Source organism: Phascolarctos cinereus, unplaced genomic scaffold (assembly GCF_003287225.1).
Source record: "Phascolarctos cinereus isolate Bilbo 61053 unplaced genomic scaffold, phaCin_HiC Scaffold_1;HRSCAF=81, whole genome shotgun sequence".
NCBI classification, from domain to species: Eukaryota; Metazoa; Chordata; class Mammalia; order Diprotodontia; family Phascolarctidae; genus Phascolarctos; species Phascolarctos cinereus.
Window position 1 is genome coordinate 294,221,017 of NW_027555514.1, and position 20,286 is coordinate 294,241,302.

Sequence of the window (20,286 nt, forward strand, 5' to 3'; positions counted from 1 at the left end):
ATTTCATGTTCCAGGCTCTGACTGCAGCGAGGTCTGGTGATTCTGTGAGTTCACAACCAACTGAAATCTAGTTCTTAGCAGTTCTTCACCTTTTTTGTGTCTTAGACTCCTCAGGAGATCTGGTGAAGTCCACAGAGTCTTTCTTGGAATCATGTTTTTAAATGCATAAATACATAGAATTGCAGAGGAAATTACAGATAGATAGATGGATGGATGGATGGATGGATGGATGGATGGATGGATAGATAGACAGACAGATGGATGGACAGACAGATGGAGGGACAGATAGATAGATAGATAGATAGATAGATAGATAGATAGATAGATAGATAGATAGATAGATAGATAGATGGATGGATAGATGGATAGATAGATGGATGGATGGTAGATAGATGGATGGATAGATAGATATATGGTGGATGGATATAGAGACAAAGAAATAGATAGTGTATGTACATGTCTGTGGACCCCAGGTTAAAAACTCTTGGACTGGAAGGTCTATACTGAGTATCCTCCTGAATACTTGTACCTGTGTTGGCCCCCAGTGGGGGAAATGAAAGAACTCTGAGTCCTAAGAGCTTCTGCCATAGACTTGGCCAAGAGAGAAACATCACACAACTGATCTCAAAATCCAGAACTGTCATCACTGTTTGGCTCTTTAGTATCCTCTGCACCCAAGACCTCAGGCAGCTCACAGCCAAGGTAAATGCATGAGATTATTCCAAGAGACAGACAAGCTGCACAGAAACACAAGTACAGATTCACATGGAAAGAGGACAGGGAGCCAGGCTTCTCAATGCTGCTCTAGTAAGAAGCCCCTCCTACTTATCTACAGCTCTCTCTTGTTACTACGCCGAGCTTTACAGCTACGGTATCAAGACCAGTGGAGGTGAAGCTCTCGGTATTAAAGTGAGGAGTACAAGAGAGGGAAGAGAGACTTCTTTGTGGCCCAGTGGAAGCTTGAGCTCTGTCTGCTTTGATTATCTGCCTACAGGCAGCCTCAGAGCACAAGAAATAGTGGTACCATTATTCAGGCTGTTGTCAGCAAATGCTGCCTGCCCCCACAGTTCAATTGTGTTTCCTCCCTGACTGTGGCAGCAGAAAGAAGATGACAGAGGCCCTGCTTTGGAGCCCTGTGGCTCTTTTCCAGTGTTGGCCAATTTCCTCCCCCAAATGGGGGGGGGGATAAAATGGAAGGGGCAGTCTCAGGGTAGCTGGTTTTCCTCTGTGGAAGGATTTCAAACCAAAGCTGGATGGTTGCTGGTCAAGGCGATTCTCATTCGGGTCTGGGCTGGACAGTGTGCCCCTGGAAGCCCCATCCATCTCTGAGAGTCTATGATTAGATGCCAGCCATGGTGATGCAATCAGAATGTATGAGGGCTAGTGAGGAAAGGAGGGGTGACCCCTGAGCTGGGTCTTGGAGCAAAGGAGGGGTTTTACCCGACTGACAGGAAGGAGGGCTTTCCAGAGGGTGAATATACCTTTCCTAAAGCCCTGAGCACATCCTGCCTTATCTTATAATTGTATATATCAAAGGATATCAGAGCTGGGAGGAAGCTAGAACAGAGAAAGGCAGACCTAAGAGGAATGTTAAAACAGAGAACATCAGAGGGGCCTCAGAACAAGGGATGTCAGAGCAGGGAGGGGCCTGAGAACAGGGGATGGCAGAGCTGGGAGGGGCCACACATTAGAATTTAGAATTGTGGAGGCAGGCTGGGGTCTTAGAGATCATCTGATCCATTTTCCTCCTTTTACAGAGACACACAATGAAGTCACTGCTCAGAGGGTAAGAGACTCTCCCAGAATCATAATCTTTGTAAAACCCCTGTGTGATATTTCTCTATTCTCTCAGGTGTGGGCCTAGCACTTTGTGGAAGCTGAGCTCCACAGAGGCTGGGGCTGTGTCCACCTGCCCAGCTCTGAGCCCTGCCCAGAACAGGTGTCTAATGTTTTGCTGAGCTGACATGGGGGGAGAGGAGGGGCAGGGACCACTGTGGATTGTCCTATTTGGCTGAAGCCAGGAGAATGTGGAAAGGCGAGGCTGGAAAGCTAGGCCAGATTGTGAAGGGCTCAGATGCTGTGTTCGGAACTTGAGCCTTGGCCTCATCAGCCCTAGGAAGCTCCTGGTGGATTCTGGGCTCGGGTACGATGTAGCCAGAGCAGGTGGTCCAGGGTGAAGAAGGCGAAACCACTTGTGTCTCTGCTACTGGCTGCTTCTGCCATCTTGGGCAAGAGTTTCGTCCTTTCTAGACTGTGGGAACCTCTTCTGAAGAACGAGGGGGTCAGAGGGTCACAGGTCATCACATGATCACACTTTTACAGCTGAAAGGAATCTCAGAGGCTGTTGTGTCCAGCCTTCTCATGTTACGGTTGAGGAAACTGAGGCACACAGAGATGATGTGACTTGCTCATGGTTACATAGCTACTAATTGTCTGAGGCAGGATTTGAACCCAGGTCTTCCCACCTCCAAGTTCAATGGCCAGATCACTCTAGTAGGAGACAGACCCTAAGGTCCCAGTTATCGTTGCCTTCCTTTAGAGCCCAACCTCAATGGCGTCTCCTTCAGAGAGCCTTCCAGGGGGCTGTGCTGCTCATGACTGGGGGTCAGAATCCCCCGGCCTGCTATGGGCCCCTCTCCTCTCTCATTCACTGTCCATCATAGCCATCCTGGTTTGTGCCATCTCCTTTCTGGGCACACAGTAGGTTCTGAGAACCTGGTGAGGTCTTGGCAATTCTGTGAGAAACAGGGAAGTATTTTCTTCCCCCAACAGGTGTGGGAAAGCGAGAGACTTGGGAAATTCCTCACGCCGGGGCCTGCACCACAGTGGCACAGATGGCTCATCTCTGGGACTCCTTTCCCCCCAAAAGGTGGCCCAAGAGCATCGGGCCAGGCCTGGCCCGGCTCCGCCTCTCTGGTTCTTCAGGCCCCTCCTTCCTGGATTCATTTTCCAAGCAGCTACAATTACAATGGATTAAGTTCCCTCCTCACTTTCCTGGCACAGGTGTTCACTGGCAGCAACAACACGGGTGCCAGTGACTGCCCTGCTGGAGATTCTAGGGACACTGCCAGCCAGATAAGGGGGGGAGTGGGCATCGAGTGTCCGCCCAGACCTGGAATGTCTTGGCTTTCACCCATTCCTGGTGATGCTGAAGAAACAGGTCTACCTCCTTATGGGAATTACCCAAATCTCTTGCTTTCCCACACATCATGGAAAAACACCACTTTGTTTCTCACAGAATGCTGAAGGTCCCTCCCAGCTGGATTGTTCCATGTTCTAAGGCCCCTCCCTGCTCTGCCATTGGATAATCCGCATTCTCAGCATACTGCTGACTCTAGTCTGTGACTCTAGGTCATTTAACCTACTTAAGTCTTAATTTGTTTTCTTGTCGACATAATCTGCCCCACCAACCCTGCCCCGCTCTTACCCTCATGGGGTCTTGTGAGGACCGCTGGAGCTCCTAGATGTGGGAGGGCTCTGTCAATCTTACTTTGTTCATCCGGTGGTTCTTCATGCACGACAAGTCTAGACTTGGAAAACCTAGTTTTTATAGGGTCTTATTGAGAATCTGCTCTCTGGTCCAAGGTGGAATTTGTATGAGGCAAAAAGGGATTTGCGCCAAAGTGTTTACATGGAGGGGGTGAGGGTAGGGGGACCTGAGTTCATGCCCACTACTGCCCCTCAGTCTCATCTTTGGTTCCTCCAGTGGCATGTGCAGGAATGCTCCTGATCACCACCCCAGGGTCCAATCACTGGACATTCCCCTCCTTTCCCTCTTTACCCCAGCTCTGCCAGCTCTTCTCTGGGAAATGCCCTCTCCTGCATACTTACCCCCAAAGTCACCTGCTCTCTGTACTGCTGCCATCCCCCTCTCCCTCCCAGTTTTGCTCTGCGTGTAATTATGGCTAGAACTGGCCCTGGTTATAGCCATAATTATATAAATATATATGTGGCCATGGCTTCATCACTCAGCATTGCTCCCTGGGCACTAGACTCTTGAATGGACAGCAGGTCCTCACCCCCCTCCCCTTCTCTCTCTCTCCCTCAGAGCTCTGTCATCTGTGGTGGCTTTGGGAGCCAATATCATCTGCAACAAGATCCCTGGCCTGGCCCCCCGACAACGAGCCATCTGTCAGAGCCGCCCCGACGCCATCATCGTGATTGGAGAAGGGGCACAGATGGGGATCAACGAATGTCAATACCAGTTCCGCTATGGCCGATGGAACTGTTCTGCACTTGGCGAGAAGACCGTCTTTGGGCAGGAACTTCGAGTGGGTAAGGGATGCTTGTGGAAGCTGTCTGAATCAAATGGAGAGGGATGGGGTAGGAGGCCAGTTGGGGAAATGGCTTTTGGCCTTTTACCAGCCTCATCGGGATGGATGTAGAGAGGTATCTGCCATTCTGCTTTCTGACTTCTCTTGAAATGATATCCCAAGAATCCCATCCTTTTCTTTGTCCAACTAACAGAATCATCCACCATCCCAGTGCGTAGTTCCATGACCCAAACAATACGCTAACCATCCCACTGCCTTATTTCTCAAACAAAACCACATACAAACCATCCAGCTTACTACTTTGGTCACTCCAATGATGCGTTAACCATCTCACCTCCTGATTCTGCAACAAAAATTAATGCATAAATCATCCTAATTATAGAACTGAAATCATACACAAACCATTTCACTTCCTTCTTTATTCAACTGAAAAGATACCCAGAACACCATACTCCCTTATCTCTCCAAATAAAATAAAGTATCCACCATCCCACCTATTTTTGTAACTGGAATGCCTCCCACTCTCCCACTTCCTATAGTTATCTGGAACTCCATTCAGTTCATCTTCTATTAAACATCTATGTCCCTGTTCCTTTTTTCTCCAATTGAAATAAGACCCAAGCCATCTCACTTCCTTTTCCTTGTATGTCCGCTTGAAATGGCCCCGAGACATCTTGCTTTATTTTTTGTTTTTTGTTTTTGGTGAGGCAGTTGGGATCAAGTGACTTGCCCAGTGTCACACAGCTAGTAAGTGTCAAGTGTCTGAGGCCAGATTTGAACTCAAGTCCTCCTGACTACAAGGCTGGAGCTCTATTCACTGTGCCACCTAGCTGCCCCTCCCCAAGACGTCTTGTGGCAGAGATCCCTCCTCCACCTCTTTGTCCATTTCTACATTTCAGTGGCAGGGATGACCCTTCTCTGAAATCTTCTACCTGAGTCTTTGCTCAAGGGTGGACGATCTGTGGAGTGTCTTTGGGCCAATCATGTTGCTTGTGTGGAAGGGAGTAGAATGAATTAATGTGAGCTTTGGGAGGACCTCGAATCCCAGGCTAAAAAGTCTGAATTGGATTCGTCCAGCAATGAGGAGACCTGGGAGGTCTTTGGCCAGAGGAATGGCATGTCATGGTGGGGGTGGGGGCAGAACCTGGCTCAGGTACAAGTTGGACAATGTGCTCTCTGGATATCCTGGGATTCTCACAGCAGTCAAATACTCATCGTTAGGCATTTTGTAGCAGAGACTCTTTCCAGCTTGGCCTGGGTGCTCAGAGATGGATGGTGCCTTTATGCTAATTACTCAGGCTTCACATGCATTGTGTGTGCACGTATGTGCAATGAGCACACACACTCACTTGCATTGAGGTGGGGAGGGAGGGCATTCTGGGTTGCAAAGGTGGCAGAGATGGGAGGTGTGAGTGATATGCTATAAGACTGGAAAGGATGGAAGCCAGTTGACAAAGGATTTCACAAAGCAGTTTGTGTATTTGATTCTGTAGGTCACAGTGAGCTATAGGAGTTTCTTGAGTAAAGGAGTGGCGTGGTCACAGTCAGAGACGTGCATAACCCCAACTCTCCGACTCTAACCGTAACTTCACTTTGGTGGGTGTGTAGAGGCTGGATTGGGGAGACTGGAGGGAGGACAACCAGTCAGGAGACAGTATTGTGAGGGATAATGAGGCAAGGTCCTGAGGTCTTCTGGCCTCCCTCATATTCCACTCTCCCTTTCTTTTCTCTGACTGCCTTAGCCTACCATGAATCTATTGTCCCTTGGACTGTAAGCACCATCATCTCTCTCCATCATTTGGCCCATAATCACTAATGCCTTGTTTCTTAACCTATAGTCCAGAGCTTTGAGGCCCAGCTCTACAACTATCAGCTGTGTGACCTAGGGCAAGGCCCTTGCCCTTTCTGGGCCTTAGTTTCCCTGTTGGTAAAGTGAGGGGCTTGAATCAGCTCCACAAAGTCCCTGCCAGGTCTCAGGTTCTGAGCCAGAGGAGAAGAGCCAGGCTTTGGAGTTTGGGACATGGGCGGCCTGATCGATGTAAAGGCTGTGGGTGGGGTAAACTTTCCATGCCCTGTGGGTTTGGGAAAACCCTGTGCCAGGCTGCTTGGGGGCACTTCTGTGGAGAGGTGGAGAAGCCAGTGGGTGATGTCGGCTCCTCAGCCCCGCTCTGCTCCTCTGCTCATGTGGGGCCCAAAGGCGGCCTCGAGCCCCAGCACTGGCTGGGAGTCCCAGCTCCTGAGGCCTCTTCCCCATCCACCTTGGCCACCCACTGTCTCTGGTTTCCTGTCTGGACTGTGGCTGATGGGGGATCCCCCCGACTCACTAAAGCCTGATTGCCGCATTAGGGACCACCTGGAAACTTTGGCCAGGTTTTAGATGCAAGGTAAGGCCTAATCCAGCCAGGAGCCTGGGGTTCTAACCCCTGTGGTTACACTGGTTAGCTGTGTGACCTTGGGTAAGTGTCCCAACCCCCTCCTCCCCAAAGTGGAAGCTGGATCAAATGAACCTTTCCAGTCTCTTCTGAGAGAAGAGACCCAATTCTGTGAATTTATCAAATGTCACTAGAGCAGGCACTAGGCCTTGGGCAAGGGGGCATGGTCACAGAGCCCAAGAGAGGGACCAAGGGGCTTCCCAGTACGTGATCCAAGTGAGACCTACAGCAGAGGCTGTTGGACAAGATTAGTCCAGCATTCTTATTTGGCCATTTTACAGAAGAGGAAACTGAGGCTTGGAGTAGGGAAGGGACCCAATCATGGGGCACAAAGGTAGCAAGGGACTAGATTCCCTGGCAGATCTCTGCTGATGAGTACAAGTCCAGAGTGTTTTTCCCTCACCATGTGATCATGGCCCCCCTAAACCTTCTCTCCTCTCAGACAGATATCCCAATTCCTGCCCCATCAGCCAGGACAATAGGATACAGAGCTCAGTGGAGCCGAAGACTCTGTTGCCTCTCCCTGCTGCCAGGCAGATGCCATGGCCTGAATGGGAATGAGTGACTCAGACATCAGGATAGGGGTGGGGAGCAGGGCTTCAGACCTAGAAATCCCTCACTTAGATGTCCAAGGTAGGCTCTGAGACTCTCCAGGCTCTGACATTGGGCTGTAAGTGATCAGGACTTTCACAACAGTCCCTTCTGTGAGGCCCAGCCTGATTAATGATTGCTGGTGCTTGGGCCTGCTGGGGAGGGCAGGTGCAACAGTGGGACAGCAGCAGAATGGGAATCAGGAGACCCAGGACATAGTCCCCAGCCTGCCTCAGCCTACTTGCAGGGCAACATTAAGCAAAGCGTATCCCTCTCTGGGCCTCAGTTTTTTCTTCTGTCAGATGAGAGGGTCTGATGAAAGGGGTTTCAGGCTGCCAGAATGGCAGTGGGGGTAACGAAGTCATCATCTCAACATCCTCTGTCCCAGCCAGACCATATTGGAGCACAAGATGCAGATGTGGGCAGCCCATTGTAGGTAGGGCCTAGACAGGGGGACCGGAATGGTGAGGAAGCCAGAGACCAGAGCACTCAAGGAGGGGTCAGGTGCTGTATTTGTGTAAGCTGTTGTTGTTACTGGGAGGCAGTGTTGGCTAGGGGCTGTGGCACTGGTCTCACAATCAGGAAGCCCAGTTCCAGGCCTCCTCCAGCACTGACCCTGAGCAAACCTCCCAAGAATTCTCTGGGGCTAGAAGACTCAGTGAGGTGCTGACTTGTATTTGTAGAAGGAGCTTCCCCACTGATTTGAAATCCCCCACATCAGTGGAATCCTAGGGCCAGGTCTCCAAACATGATGCTGCTCGTGGGGCCCTGGAGAAGATCAGGCCTGGCTTGGCTTGGCACGAGGAGCATGGAGGGGAGATGGGTGCAGTCTCCAAGTACTGGAAGGATTGATGGGTAGAAAAAAGATCTGCTTTGCTTTGTTTGGCCCCAGAGGAAAGATCAGGAGCAAAGGGGGCAAAGATTCAGGACTCAATGTTAAGGAGCTGTCCCAAAGTGGAAGTAGTGAGCTCCCTGTCACTGGAGGTCTTCCCAGGAAGGCTGGAGTACTCATTGTTGGGGAAGTGACAGAGAGGATTTCTGCTCAGGGAGGCATTGGACTGGAGGCCAGGGGTGTCCCTTCCAGCATCCAGGCTCCGGATATGAGTTAGGTCAAGGCTAGACTGTGACCTGGGTCAGGGCTCAGGCTCAGGATAAAAGGAATCAGAAATGTGAGGGCACTCAGCACTTCATTTCAAACTTGATGAAATCTAGACAGAGAGGGCAGTGACTTGGCCAAGGTAACATAGGGATGAATTTTTCTAGCCAAAATTCCAACTGCAATCCTGAAGCTTCCAAACTGGCTTCTTTCCATACTGCTTGTGATCAGAACTTGAACCCAGCACCAGGCTATGGCCCCCATTAGTGCTCGGCTTGCCTGGGCATTTGAAGTCCTACAGGCCCTTCATTGGCCTCCTAATGGAGGAACTCCTAGCCTCATTAGAGGCTGACTTGGGAAGCTCCATGGCTGCTAACAGTGGCTGACCTGCTGAGGGAGTCTGGCAGAACCCAGCCCAGCTGGAGCTCCCTCTGGAGCTGCCAGAGGAGGGGGAGGGGCTCTGCAGGCAGCCAGCCTCTTCCCTCTCCCCCATCCAGAAGAGAGGGGGCCCTGCCGACTTTCCTGCCCTTCCCCCATGGGGTACCCTGGGCTGTGTCCGTCATGTGGCTGCTGCAAACATGACCGAGCATAGGAGACACTAATCTTGCCAGCTCATGTGGAGCAGGATGGGCTGGGCAAGGCTGGCCAGGCTGTGCCCCCACTGAGTCTGCTGCTGGCTGGGGGGTGGTGCTCTGTGCTGGGGGACTGCTTCTGCTCATTTGGAATTCTGACCAGAAGCCATCTGCACTTCAAAGTGGCTCTCTCCCTCTCTGTTTTCTTGACCCAACCTTTATGGTTGCTTATAATTCCATGCAGAAATCAAGAGACAAATTAGGTGCCAGGGATTCTGAGAAGCTTAGAATGTCAGGGCTGGGAGGCCCCTTTGACATCACCAGGCACGTTACACTCACGTGAACTGACGCTCTGAGCTGAGAAGGACCCTGCCCATGAACACAGAGGGAGCAGGCAGTCAGTCAGGCAGTCAACAAACCTCAGCAACAGCCCGAGAGGGAGTCAGGGTCAGAATTATCACCCCCATTTGACAGATGGGGAAGTTGGGTGACTTGCCCAAGGTTATAAGCCCAGAAGTGGCAGATGAATTAAGTCCTCTTTGGATGGACAGACAAGAGGACATTTGTGGCCAACTCCTAGATTCCTGGCCCCTTCTACCCAGAAGCACCTGGAACTAGGGAGGGTTGCAAGGCTGTAGAAGGGGGAGCTGAAAGAGAAGGCTGCTCCCTGTGATCCTGTATAGACCCAGAGAAACAGAGTAGAGCTGCAGGGCTGCTCTGAGGCCTCTGATGGCCCTCCAAAACAGAGCATCAGAAGGTTCGGAGCTGGGAGGGAACCCCAGGACCTCTCATCCAAGCTCGTCATGGGGGAACCAAGGCACAGAGAGAGGTCTGCGTTGGCCAAGGTCACATAGCAAGCAGGTCGAGTGAGGGCTGGCCTGAGGATGGCCCCAGTCACACTTAATCCACAGGCCTGGCTCTTCCCATGAGCCTTCCTAATGGGTCTCATTCCTGAGCAGCCTTTCCTCCAGTAGTAACTGCTTCATAAACACTGAGTCATCCCCGTCAAGTCTGGAGCTGCCTCCCAGCTCCAGGCAGCCCAGAGCACGTGCGGATGCCCTGCCCACCTTGGCTTGGGATAGTAGCATTCATGCCCCAACCCCCACCTGATGCCCGGGGCAGCCTGCGAACAGACCCTGGCCCCTGGGACACCTGTGTGTGCTGAGTCACAGGGAGAGAGTTTCAGGAGTGAGCAAGCTGGAGAGTATGGAGGTGGAGGCTTGTGTCCCTCTTACCTGCCGATGCCTGAAATTCCACCATTAGGGTCTTACTCCTTCCCCTGTGCCTCCTCTCACAGGGTCAGCTGCTCTGGGAGCAAGTGGCAAATTACAAACCCGAATCTGGTCCCTCTGGGAAGGGACGGAGTAAGGGGTGGCAAGGGCCTCTTCCAAGCCTGACCTATGTTTTACAGCCTTTCTCAGCTTTGACATGTCGTGTTCTAAGCTCATGCTCTGACACCGTGACTTAGGTCAGTCCCTGACTCCTTACCAGTCCTGCCAGGCCCAGGGGTTATTTATCAGCCCTCTGTTAAGTGTGGCTGAAAACTGTGAAGCTTGAGGTGGGGAAGGGCCTCACCCAGGGTCCCATGGTGACTCCAGCCAAGTTTGGAGGAGCTCTGGCTGAGCTCATGCCCATCCCCTTGTATTCTGGGCCCCAGCTGCTGTTCCCCTCCCCCCACCCCCAGCAGAGCTGGCCTCCTCCAACCTGGCATTCAGAGCTTAGCTAGTAATGCTCTCTCAGCAGGTGAACCTGAGAGGTTATGAGGCTGGGCCTCACTCTCTGGCCATAAACTGGGCAGCTTTGAGCAGCTTCTAAGTCTCTGGAGCTCTCGAGGAATCCTCCTGGAAAGCCAGGCTGCTCTCCCAGGATCTGGCTCTTTCTGAGCCCCCCTCCCCTCAGACCTCTGGCAGCTGGGATTGTGTTTTGAAGAAGCCCTTGCATGCAGAGCCCCCAGACCCAGAGAATTTAGTGGAGGAAGCCCTGTGCCTGGAGCCCCAGGCAGGGCTCAGCACCAGCACTGTCTCCCTGGCCAGGATACCACAGGAGCTTAGATTGGGAGGGGGAAGGAGGAAAGAGAAGCAAAGTTGAGGCTCCTACCCATGGCCTGGGCCCCCAAATCCAGGCCACTTTTCATTCTCCATACCTCCTCTTGGCCTCAGTTTCTCCACTTGTAAAATAGAAATTACAATTCCTGCCCTTCCTTTCCTAGGGTAGTTCCTCAATCAGTGACTTTCTTTGAGTCAGTTTTCCCACCTGTGAAGAAAAACAGAAGACTTGGAGTTCTCAGGAGGGGTCACAAAAGGCCCTGGGAGGGCTCATCCCCTCAGGAGACAGACCACATTAAGGGATGAGGATCAGTCTTCTTGAGCACCTGGCTCGTGAATGATTGCATCAAAGCCCAGATCCAGAGAACCTGGCGGTATGACCTTGCCACCCTCTCTGGGCCTCAGCTTCCTACTCTTCAAAAGGAGGCTGTGGCTCTCCTAGGCCCCACCAGTTCCCTGCTCCCAAGGTGTGAGATAGCTCAAATGACCCCCAGCAGCACCCATGCGTGGCCCAGGGAGAGATGGCAGGCATTCCAAGGAGAGTAAAGGCACTCTACACACTGAGTGCCCCCCGATGAGGCTGCTCCAAATTGGGAGGTCAGCAGTGTGCCATACATTTACTGGCCTAACAATCCTACCCCCAAATTGTGATGGTATCTCAGTGAGGGCTCACTGAGAATCCCAGCCTGAGAGAGCTCACATGTGCATGAGCACAGGCCAGAAGGTGGGTACAGGTCAGGGAATGCAACCCCCTTCTCTCCTTTGGTTTCTGTCTTTTAATCCCGAGAGCTTAGCACAGGACCTGGCAAACAGTAGGTGCTTAATAATGTTAGCTGAGTGATTAAATTACAGCTCCCACTTCTCTAGCTCTTAGAGGTTTAGAAAGCACTTTCTTTGTCACAGCCCTAGTAGGTGAAGCATGTAGGTATGGTTGTTTGCATTTCAAGGATGAGGGCACTGAGGCTTGAGGAGGGGAAGGTCACAAAAGCACAGATCCAGTAAGTGGCAGAGCAAGGATTCACATGAGGCTGGCCAAGGCTCCTCCCCCTCCAATGAGGCCTCACCCCCAATATTCTAGAGTCAGCTCTTGAGGGGAGAGGCTGAAGCCAAGGAGGCTGATTGGGAGACCAAGGCAGCTGCTGCCTGCTGTGGGGAAGGGCCGGAGAAGAGACCCTGCCCACTCCACTGTCTGCTGCAGCTGGTCTCCACAGCTCAGCTTGGACTCAGTGCAGAGACCCAGAAATGGCTTCGTCAGGAGGGTAGCTATGCTGCTTATGGCTGAGGATGTAATTCTTTGTAAGAGCCTCCTTGATTGGGGAGAGGCTCAGCATGGACTTGGACTGTCTGGAGATGAGGCTCAGCATGGTCAGGGAGAGGAAAGCCAGCCCTGGCTGGGAGCCAGAGGACCTGCCTTTAAGACCCAGCTCTGCTGTTAACTTGGTTTTGGGGGCACCAAGGGCCTTCCCAGCTCTGGAATTCCCCATGCTAAGCCCCCCCCCATCTAACATGCCCTATTCTGAGGCCCCTCCCAGCTCTGATATCCCCTGTTCTAAAGTTTCTCTCAGTTCTGCCATTTCCTGTTCTGAGGTCCCTCTCAGGCTTTTTTTGTTTGTTTTTTGCTTTTTGGTGAGGCCATTGGGGTTAAGTGACTTGCCCAGGGTCACACAGCTAGTAAGTATCAAGTGTCTGAGGCCCAGTTTGAACTCTGGCCCTCCTGACTCCAAGGCCGGAGCTCTATCCATTGGGTCACCTAACTGCCCTGATCCCTCCCAGTTCTGACATTCTCTGTCCTAAGATTCTTCTCAGTTCTGACTTTCCCTGTTCTGAGGTCCCTCCCAGTTCCAACATTCCCTGTTCTAAGATTCCTCCCAGCTCTGACCTTCCCTGTTCTGAGGCCCCTCCTACCTCTGAAAGTCTTTTTTCTGAGGCCCTCCCAGCTCTGCTGTTCCCTGTGCTAAGGTCCCTCCCAGCCCTGACATTCTGTGGCTCCAGGATCCCTGGAGCTCCCCATGGCTGGTGTGGTTTGAATGCACCCAACTAATTAAAAACAAATGACTCGGGAGCTGACCGGAGGCCTGGCGTGTTTGAACGTGGTGTGACTTTTTATGATCCCTTATTTATAATCACATAATAGGAGGGCTTATGATGGAGACACTGACTCAAGCTTAATCAGGGCAGCTGGCCCAGAGGCCTCCTCTCCGCTCCCTGTAGGAACTTGTGCCCCATCTCCATGACACCATGAGACTATAAAAAGGCTGCCTGGGATCCGCTCAGGGCACAGGGCAGGCAGGGACAGGGGCTGGAAGCCCAGCAGCTGGGGTCAAGCCCCTCTGGGTGAATGAGGTCAGGGCTCTTAGCCTCCTGTGCCTTGGTTTTCCTGTCTGTCAAATGAAGGGATCAGATCAGCTGATATCCAATAGTAAGTGGAGCTGGAAAAGCAGACTTTCCCAGGTGCTTTCCTCAGCCCGCCCTCCCCAGGATCTCCAGGGTGCTCAGCTGCCATTCTCCACACTGGCCCGGCTTTCCAGCCCAAGCCAACACACATTCATTACAAGCCTAATTCAAGCAGGCACAAAGACACGAGAGAAACTCGGTGCCTTCCTAGATGTGCCCTAAGAAGCTTTCCATGAATAATAAAAACAATCTCTCCCATTTCTTTGGGGCTTTAGGTGGAATAGAGTACCTCATTTGAGCCTGAGAACAGCCCTGGGAAGGAGGCCTCCTTATGATGCTTCTCCCTACTTTACAGATGGGGAAATGGAGGTTGAGATCAGGTCAGTGACATGTCTTAGGTCATGTCAGCAATCCAGCGTGTAGAGCACTGAGTCCGGAAGCCCTAGGCTCCAATTCAGGCTCAGACACTAAGCTGTGTGACCCTGGGCCCCTGAGCTTCTATCTACCTCAGTTTTCTCAACTGTAAAATGGGCATAATAATAGCACTCACCTTGAAGGGTCATATTGAGGATCAAATGAGAAAAATTTTGTAGAGCATTTATTTATTTATATATTTGGTGTTATTGTTATTATTGGATTAGCATTCAGGTCGTCCTGAATCCCTGACCAATGGCATTATATCATTTAGCTGCTTTGGTGAAGTCAAAGGAGGGTGTGGAGGGGAAAACTTAAGTTAAGGATGAAACATAGTAATTAACAGTAGTCAAAGTACCAGCAGCAGCAGCAATAGTAGCAGGAGAAGTAGCAGCAGCAGAAGGAGTACAGTAGTAGTAGTAGTAGTAGTAGTAGTAGTAGTAGTAGTAGTAGTAGTAGTAGTAGTAGTAGTAGTAGTAGTAGTAGTAACTCCTCTGCAGTAGTTGCTGAGGATTACAAAGTATCTTCCCACAACAGCCTGCCAGGCTGGGAGTCATAAAGGCAGGCCACTGTCTGCCTCATCTCATTCCCATTGAGAATCCTCTGCCCACCTGCCTCCTCCCAGTCCCTGACTTATAGAAGCCTCCCTTAGCATTCCCTGTTTCTCTACTTATACATGTGTATATATTTCTATTTGTCTGTCCTTTTGTCATCCATCTCTCTCTCTCTCTCTCTCTCTCTCTCTCTCTCTCTCTCTCTCTCTCTCTCTCTCTCTCTCTCTCTCCTCCATCTGTCTTTGTCTCCTCATCCATCTTTCTATCTCCTTCTCCCTCCCTGATTCTGTCTCCATGTGTCTCTCTTTCTCTCCCCCTGCCCCATCTTACTGTGGCTCCCCCTCCCACCCTCATGATACCATGGGTCACTTCCAGCCCTTCCAGGACACAGTTCACCCCCTTCTCTATCCTGATCTCCCCAGAGCAGGGCCCTGCACATATAGGGGATTGATAAATAAGTCATTTTAAAAATCAATTTGGAGCTCCCAGAAGGATGGAGTGAGGAGCTCAGTAAGGCAGTCAGGCAGACAGAGGAGCCCATAATCTAAGGGGTCCAGGACCCAAGGGGTCAAGGCTCAGGCCTGACCCAGCCTTAGAGATGGGGGGGCAGGGGGACTAGATGTTCCCTTGGGTAGAGAGACTCTTCTCTCCTTTACAAGCTCAGACTAATTAGCTGTTCATATCCCTACGCTGCACCCCTGGGGGGCAGTGCCTGGAATGAATGTGCCCCCTTCTTCTCCTCCTCTGGAGCTGTTAGAATCCTTCAAGCCTAAGCCCATGTGTCCCCCTCCTGGTTATCTGCTTTGATTGAGGGTGGAAGGAGCTGAGTGAGGGAGGGATGAAGGAAAAAAGGGAGGAAGAGAGGGAGGAAGGGAAGGAGGGAGGGAGGAAAGGAGAGGGGGGATGGAAGAAGGGAGGGAGGGAAAAAACCAAGCATTTATTGAGTGTCTACTATGTGCCAGGCACTGTTCCTAGTACTTTACACATTAGCTCATTTGATCCTCAAAATATTGGTGCTATTATTATGTCTGTTTTACAGTTGAGGAAACTGAGGCAGTCAGAGGCTAAGTGATTTGCCTGGGGTCACACAGTCAGAGTTGGAGGCCAGATTGGAACTCAGGTCTTCCTGACTCCAGGCCCAACAACCCATCCACTGAACTGCCTAGCTGACTCTTCACCTCTGTATTCAAAATCCTGCCCCTGGCCTTTAAGTACATGTAGGATTCTAGACAAGTCATGGAACCCCTTGGAGGTTCAGGGTGGGCAGGGACCTTGGAGACGGTCTAGTCTAATCGCGTCTGCTGACAGAGGAGGGAGCTGCAGCCTGGGGATGAAGAGGTCGATTTGCTCAAAATCAAACAGCTAGTAGGTAGTACAGTCAGGATTCGAACCCAGGTCCTTCAGCAGGACATCCTGGGCTCTTTATCCTGATTCTTGTGAGGAATCAATGAGAACCCAGGTGTGAAAGTGCTTTGTAAAGAGCTCCTGAGGATGGCCTGGATTATTGTGAGAAGAAGCCCTTCAAAGGATGGAATCCAGGAGTGACAACTTGCTGGGTTGGGAGTCTGGGGCCTGAGTTCAAATCTTGGCTTTGTCCATGGGCTGGCTGACCTGGCCTCTTTCCTCATCTGTAAAGTTCAGGGGTTAGCCCTAGATGAGCTTTCCACCTGGGATCTGATGATACAGGAATCATGATTCCTGAAAATCTGAAGGTCAGTCAAGGGGCAGTCTTCAAACCTTGGCTGCGGTGCAAAGAGGCCCTAACTCCTAAAGGGGGCTACTGTGAGGAAGAGCTAGGGGAGGCATAGGGTCTAAGAATGAAAAGGCTTTTAGAGCACAGAACAGGAGCTGAGAACAGGGGATGGCAGAGGTGGGAGAGGCTGGACAGACCATCTAATCCAATGTTTTCATTTCACGAAAGGAAAGATGGAGGCTCACAGAGGTCATGTGGATCTGAGGGGGAAACCAAGCCGCAGCCCAGGGCTCTGTGTTGACCACGATTCTCTACCACCTTGATTTTGTGGACTATTTCTGCCAGGCTGAGATAGTTTCTCCCAAGAATAATTTACAGCTCTGCTGTCCTGGTGGTCCCACATCAATTAAATTAAATGAAGTTTAATTTGCCTAATCTTCCCCTTGGGTCCCCATGGCCTGATTTAGAGGCAGGTACACCACCCATCCATGCTTTCTATCTCTGTCTCTCTTTCTCTTTCCCTCTGTCTCCTCCATATTACATAAATACATACATACACTCATATATTCCCCTCCCAATTCTAACTCTGTTATCACTGGCCCCATGACCTGGAACAAGATGAGCCTGAGGTCTCTTCCACTTCTCAGTCATCCAATCCCATGACTCCATGAAGGCAGGAACCATGTTCTATCTAGTTCAGCTAGATGTTCCCTAGCTCCTTGCCTATCAATCTGACCCATCACAGGCAGGTGCCCAGGGCACTGGATTGGGAGCCAGTCAGTCAGTAAGTATTCATGAAGCACCTACTGTGTGCCAGGCACCAGGGGACAAAGAAAGGCAAAAGTCCCTGCCCTTGAGGACACGATGCAGTGGGGGAGATAGCATGCAAACAGATCCTTACAAAACAAGCTCTACACAGAGTAAGTAGGAAATAATTAACAGAGAGAAAGCCCTGAAAGTAGGAGGGGCTGGGGAAGGCTTTCTGTACAAGGGGGGATTGGAGTTGGGACCTAAAGGAAGCCTGGGAGGTCAGTAGTGGGAGCAGAGGATGGCGAGACCTCCAGGCACGGGGGACAGCCAGAGAGAACACCTAGGACAGGGATGGAGGGGCAGGGGCCACTGGATGGAAGAGCCGGTGTTGGAGAGGAAGGTGTGAGAAGACTGGAAAGGCAGGTGGGGGCTGGTTGTGAAGGGCTTCCAATGCCAAGTGGAGAATTTTGTATTTTTTCCTGAGGCAATAGGGAGCCAGTGAAGTTTACTGAGTGGGAAGGGGTGTGACACAGTCAGACCTGTGCTTTAGGACAATCCTTTGGTGGCTGAGGGACAATAGCCTAGAGCAGAGAGAGGCTAGAGGCAGGCAGACCCCCCCCACCCCAGACCTGAGGAGATGAGGGTCTGCCCTAGGGTGGGGGCTGTCTGAGGAGAGAAGGAGCATATCCAAGATATGTCATGAAGTCAGTCTACAGGCCTGGGCCACAGCTTAGATATGGGCTGAGAGATAGTGAGGATTCCAGGCTGACTTCTAGGTTGTGAGTCTGGGGTCTGGGAGGAAAGCGTTGCCTTCTACAGTAACAGGAAAGTTTGGAACAGAGGACAGTGGAGTAAAAACAGAATGTCTGGAAGACCTGTGTTCACAGCTCACCTCAGACACTTTCTAGCTGTGTGATCCTGGGCAAGTCACTTAACCTCTGTCTGCCTCAGTTTCCTTATTGGTGCTTGACCTTGAGGACCTGCGAGGTCCCTTCCAGCTTTGAATCTATGCCCCCATGAGAATTTGAAGTTCAAATGAAAGACAGAGGACAGGTCTGAGTTTTGTTTCTTGTCCCAGGAATGTCAGAGTCTCTCCCTCTAAGGCCTCCAATGGCTCCTAATGACTTACCAGATAAAATGTAAATCTTCCTGGGATAGAATGGAAGCTCTGTGAGGGCAGAGGCCATTGCATGGGCACTGTAGCATCAGTGCCTAGCCCAGTGTCCAGCCCAGAGTAGGCACTTTCCAAACACAGGTCATTGGATGGATCTATACAAACACAGCATGCCTTTTGAAGCCACCCACAATTTGGTTCTGACTAACCACCCAATTTACCAACTCCAGGCTCCCCTCAAACTGGGGCCCTGGCTCTTACTCCAGGCTTCCTGCTACCCTGTCTCACCTCCATGCATTAGGTTTCGGTCACCTTCAGTACCTGGAAAAGCATCCATTCCCCCCCTGCCCCTTTCCATTTCTTCAAAACTCAAGCAGAAGCTGGATGCTGGATGGAGCCTCTGCTGAGGCCCCTGACTGTCTAATCTCCCCTGCATCTCTGCCGTACTGGACTCAGACCTGTCTCTGCCCCGTCAGGCCTGGACTGAGGCAACCCTGTTATTCCATCTGTATGTACTGAGTTCCAAACTCAGCCTGGCAAATCCAGTCCAGCCCCTACACTCAGTACCAGGATCAGCCTAGGGATTAAAAGACAAACCCCAACTGTCCCTACCCACAAGGGCTTCTCCTCTTCCACTTCCTCATCTAGTGTAGGGAGGGGAGGGGGAGGGAGGCAACAGTCTGTTAGAAGGCATTGAATGGAAGATGCATTAGGAAGCAGGCTGGCTGCTCAGCATGCTGCCCACTGGGCCTCTCACTGCCCCCTTTTAATTTCTCAAGAGGGCCCTAGTGAACAGCAGTGAGAGGACCTTCAGTGTCCTGACACCTCCAAAGCTTCCCTGAAAATGTTCCCCCTCCCTCACCCTGCCCTTTTCTTCAATAATGAAAGACTAAGACGTTGGCATGCAGTGGATAGAGTACTGGGCCTGGAGTCAGGAGGACCTGAGTTCACTTCTGGCCTGAGACACAACCTCACTAGCTGGGTGACCCTGGCAAGTCACTTCACCACTGTCTGCCTCAGTTTCCTTGCCTGTAAAATGAGGGTGATAATAGCACCTACCTCCTCGGGTTGCTGTGAGGATCAAATGGGTGTGTCTGTGAAGGGCCTAGCCCCGTCCCTGGCTTTTAAGGCACGTAAATGTTTTTTAAAATGTTGATTGATTGATTGACAAGGGATACAAAGAAAGACAAAAGCCAGCCCCTGCCCTCCAGGAGCTCATAGTCTATCGGGCACCACTATGCAAACTGCCAGGCACAGACCAGCTCTGGACAGGACCTCGAGGAGATAATCACCAGTGGGCAGGCCCTCCCAAGGAAGGGAATGAGGAAAGGCTTCGTGCAGATGGGAAGATTCACCCTGGGCCCTGAAGGAGGCCAGGGGAGCCAGGAGGAGGTGGTGACAAGGGAGGGAGAGGCTCAGAATGCAACATGTGACCTGACCTGTGTGCAGACAGAGTAATGGAATTTAGAACATTTGAGCTGGGAGTGACCTGGGGATGCAGGGCATGGGCTGTTCAACTGGGAGGATCCTCAGAAGGGCCAATGGCAAAGGGGTCTTAGACTTCAAGGTCCCAGCATAGGGCAGTGACGCGTTCTAGGTCTCCCCAATAGACGCAGAGCTAGAACCTGAATGGGAGGGTTCTAAGCTGGTGCATGTCGGAGGACCCGAGTTGCCAGTGGCCTGGCCTCATCCCTTTCTTCCTCCTCCTTGCAGGGAGTCGGGAAGCTGCCTTCACTTATGCAATCACAGCTGCTGGAGTGGCCCACGCGGTCACCGCGGCCTGCAGCCAGGGCAACCTAAGCAACTGCGGCTGTGACAGGGAGAAGCAAGGCTACTACAACCAGGAGGAGGGCTGGAAGTGGGGCGGCTGCTCGGCCGATGTCCGCTACGGCATCGAGTTCTCCAGGCGCTTCGTTGATGCCCGCGAGATCAAGAAGAACGCCAGGCGCCTGATGAACCTGCATAACAACGAGGCCGGAAGAAAGGTGATCCTCATGGGGAGGCCGTGGGGCTGGGGAGGGAGCGGGTCCTGGGGGCCCGGGAGGGGGCCTCCCAGCCCTGACATCCCCTGTTCTCAGGCCCCTCCTAGCTCTGACATTCTCCATTCTGAGGCCCCTCCCAGCCCTGACATCCCCTGTTCTTGGGCCCCTCCCAGCTCTGATATCCCCTGTTCTCAGGCTCCTCCCAGCTCTGACATCCTCTGTTCTAAGCTCCCTCCCAGCTGTAACATCCCCTGTTCTGAGGCCACTCCCATTTCTTAGTTCGCTGACCTCTCAGCTAAAGAGATCATCTCATCTCCCCTTTATGCCACAAGATTAAGTGGGTGAGAGGATGCTCTTACAGCTGTAATGGGGGAT

At 51.7% G+C, this 20,286-nt stretch overlaps 1 protein-coding gene across 1 annotated transcript in view; it reads left to right on the top strand.

Annotated features, from left to right (window-relative positions):
• Window positions 1-20,286, top strand: part of WNT7B (Wnt family member 7B) — a 96,213-nt gene that overhangs the window by 58,060 nt on the left and 17,867 nt on the right. The window contains exons 2-3 of the mRNA XM_020977484.2: window positions 4,049-4,275; window positions 19,643-19,914. Coding sequence (XP_020833143.1) covers window positions 4,049-4,275; window positions 19,643-19,914 — 499 coding nt within the window. The remainder of the gene's footprint in view (window positions 1-4,048; window positions 4,276-19,642; window positions 19,915-20,286) is intronic.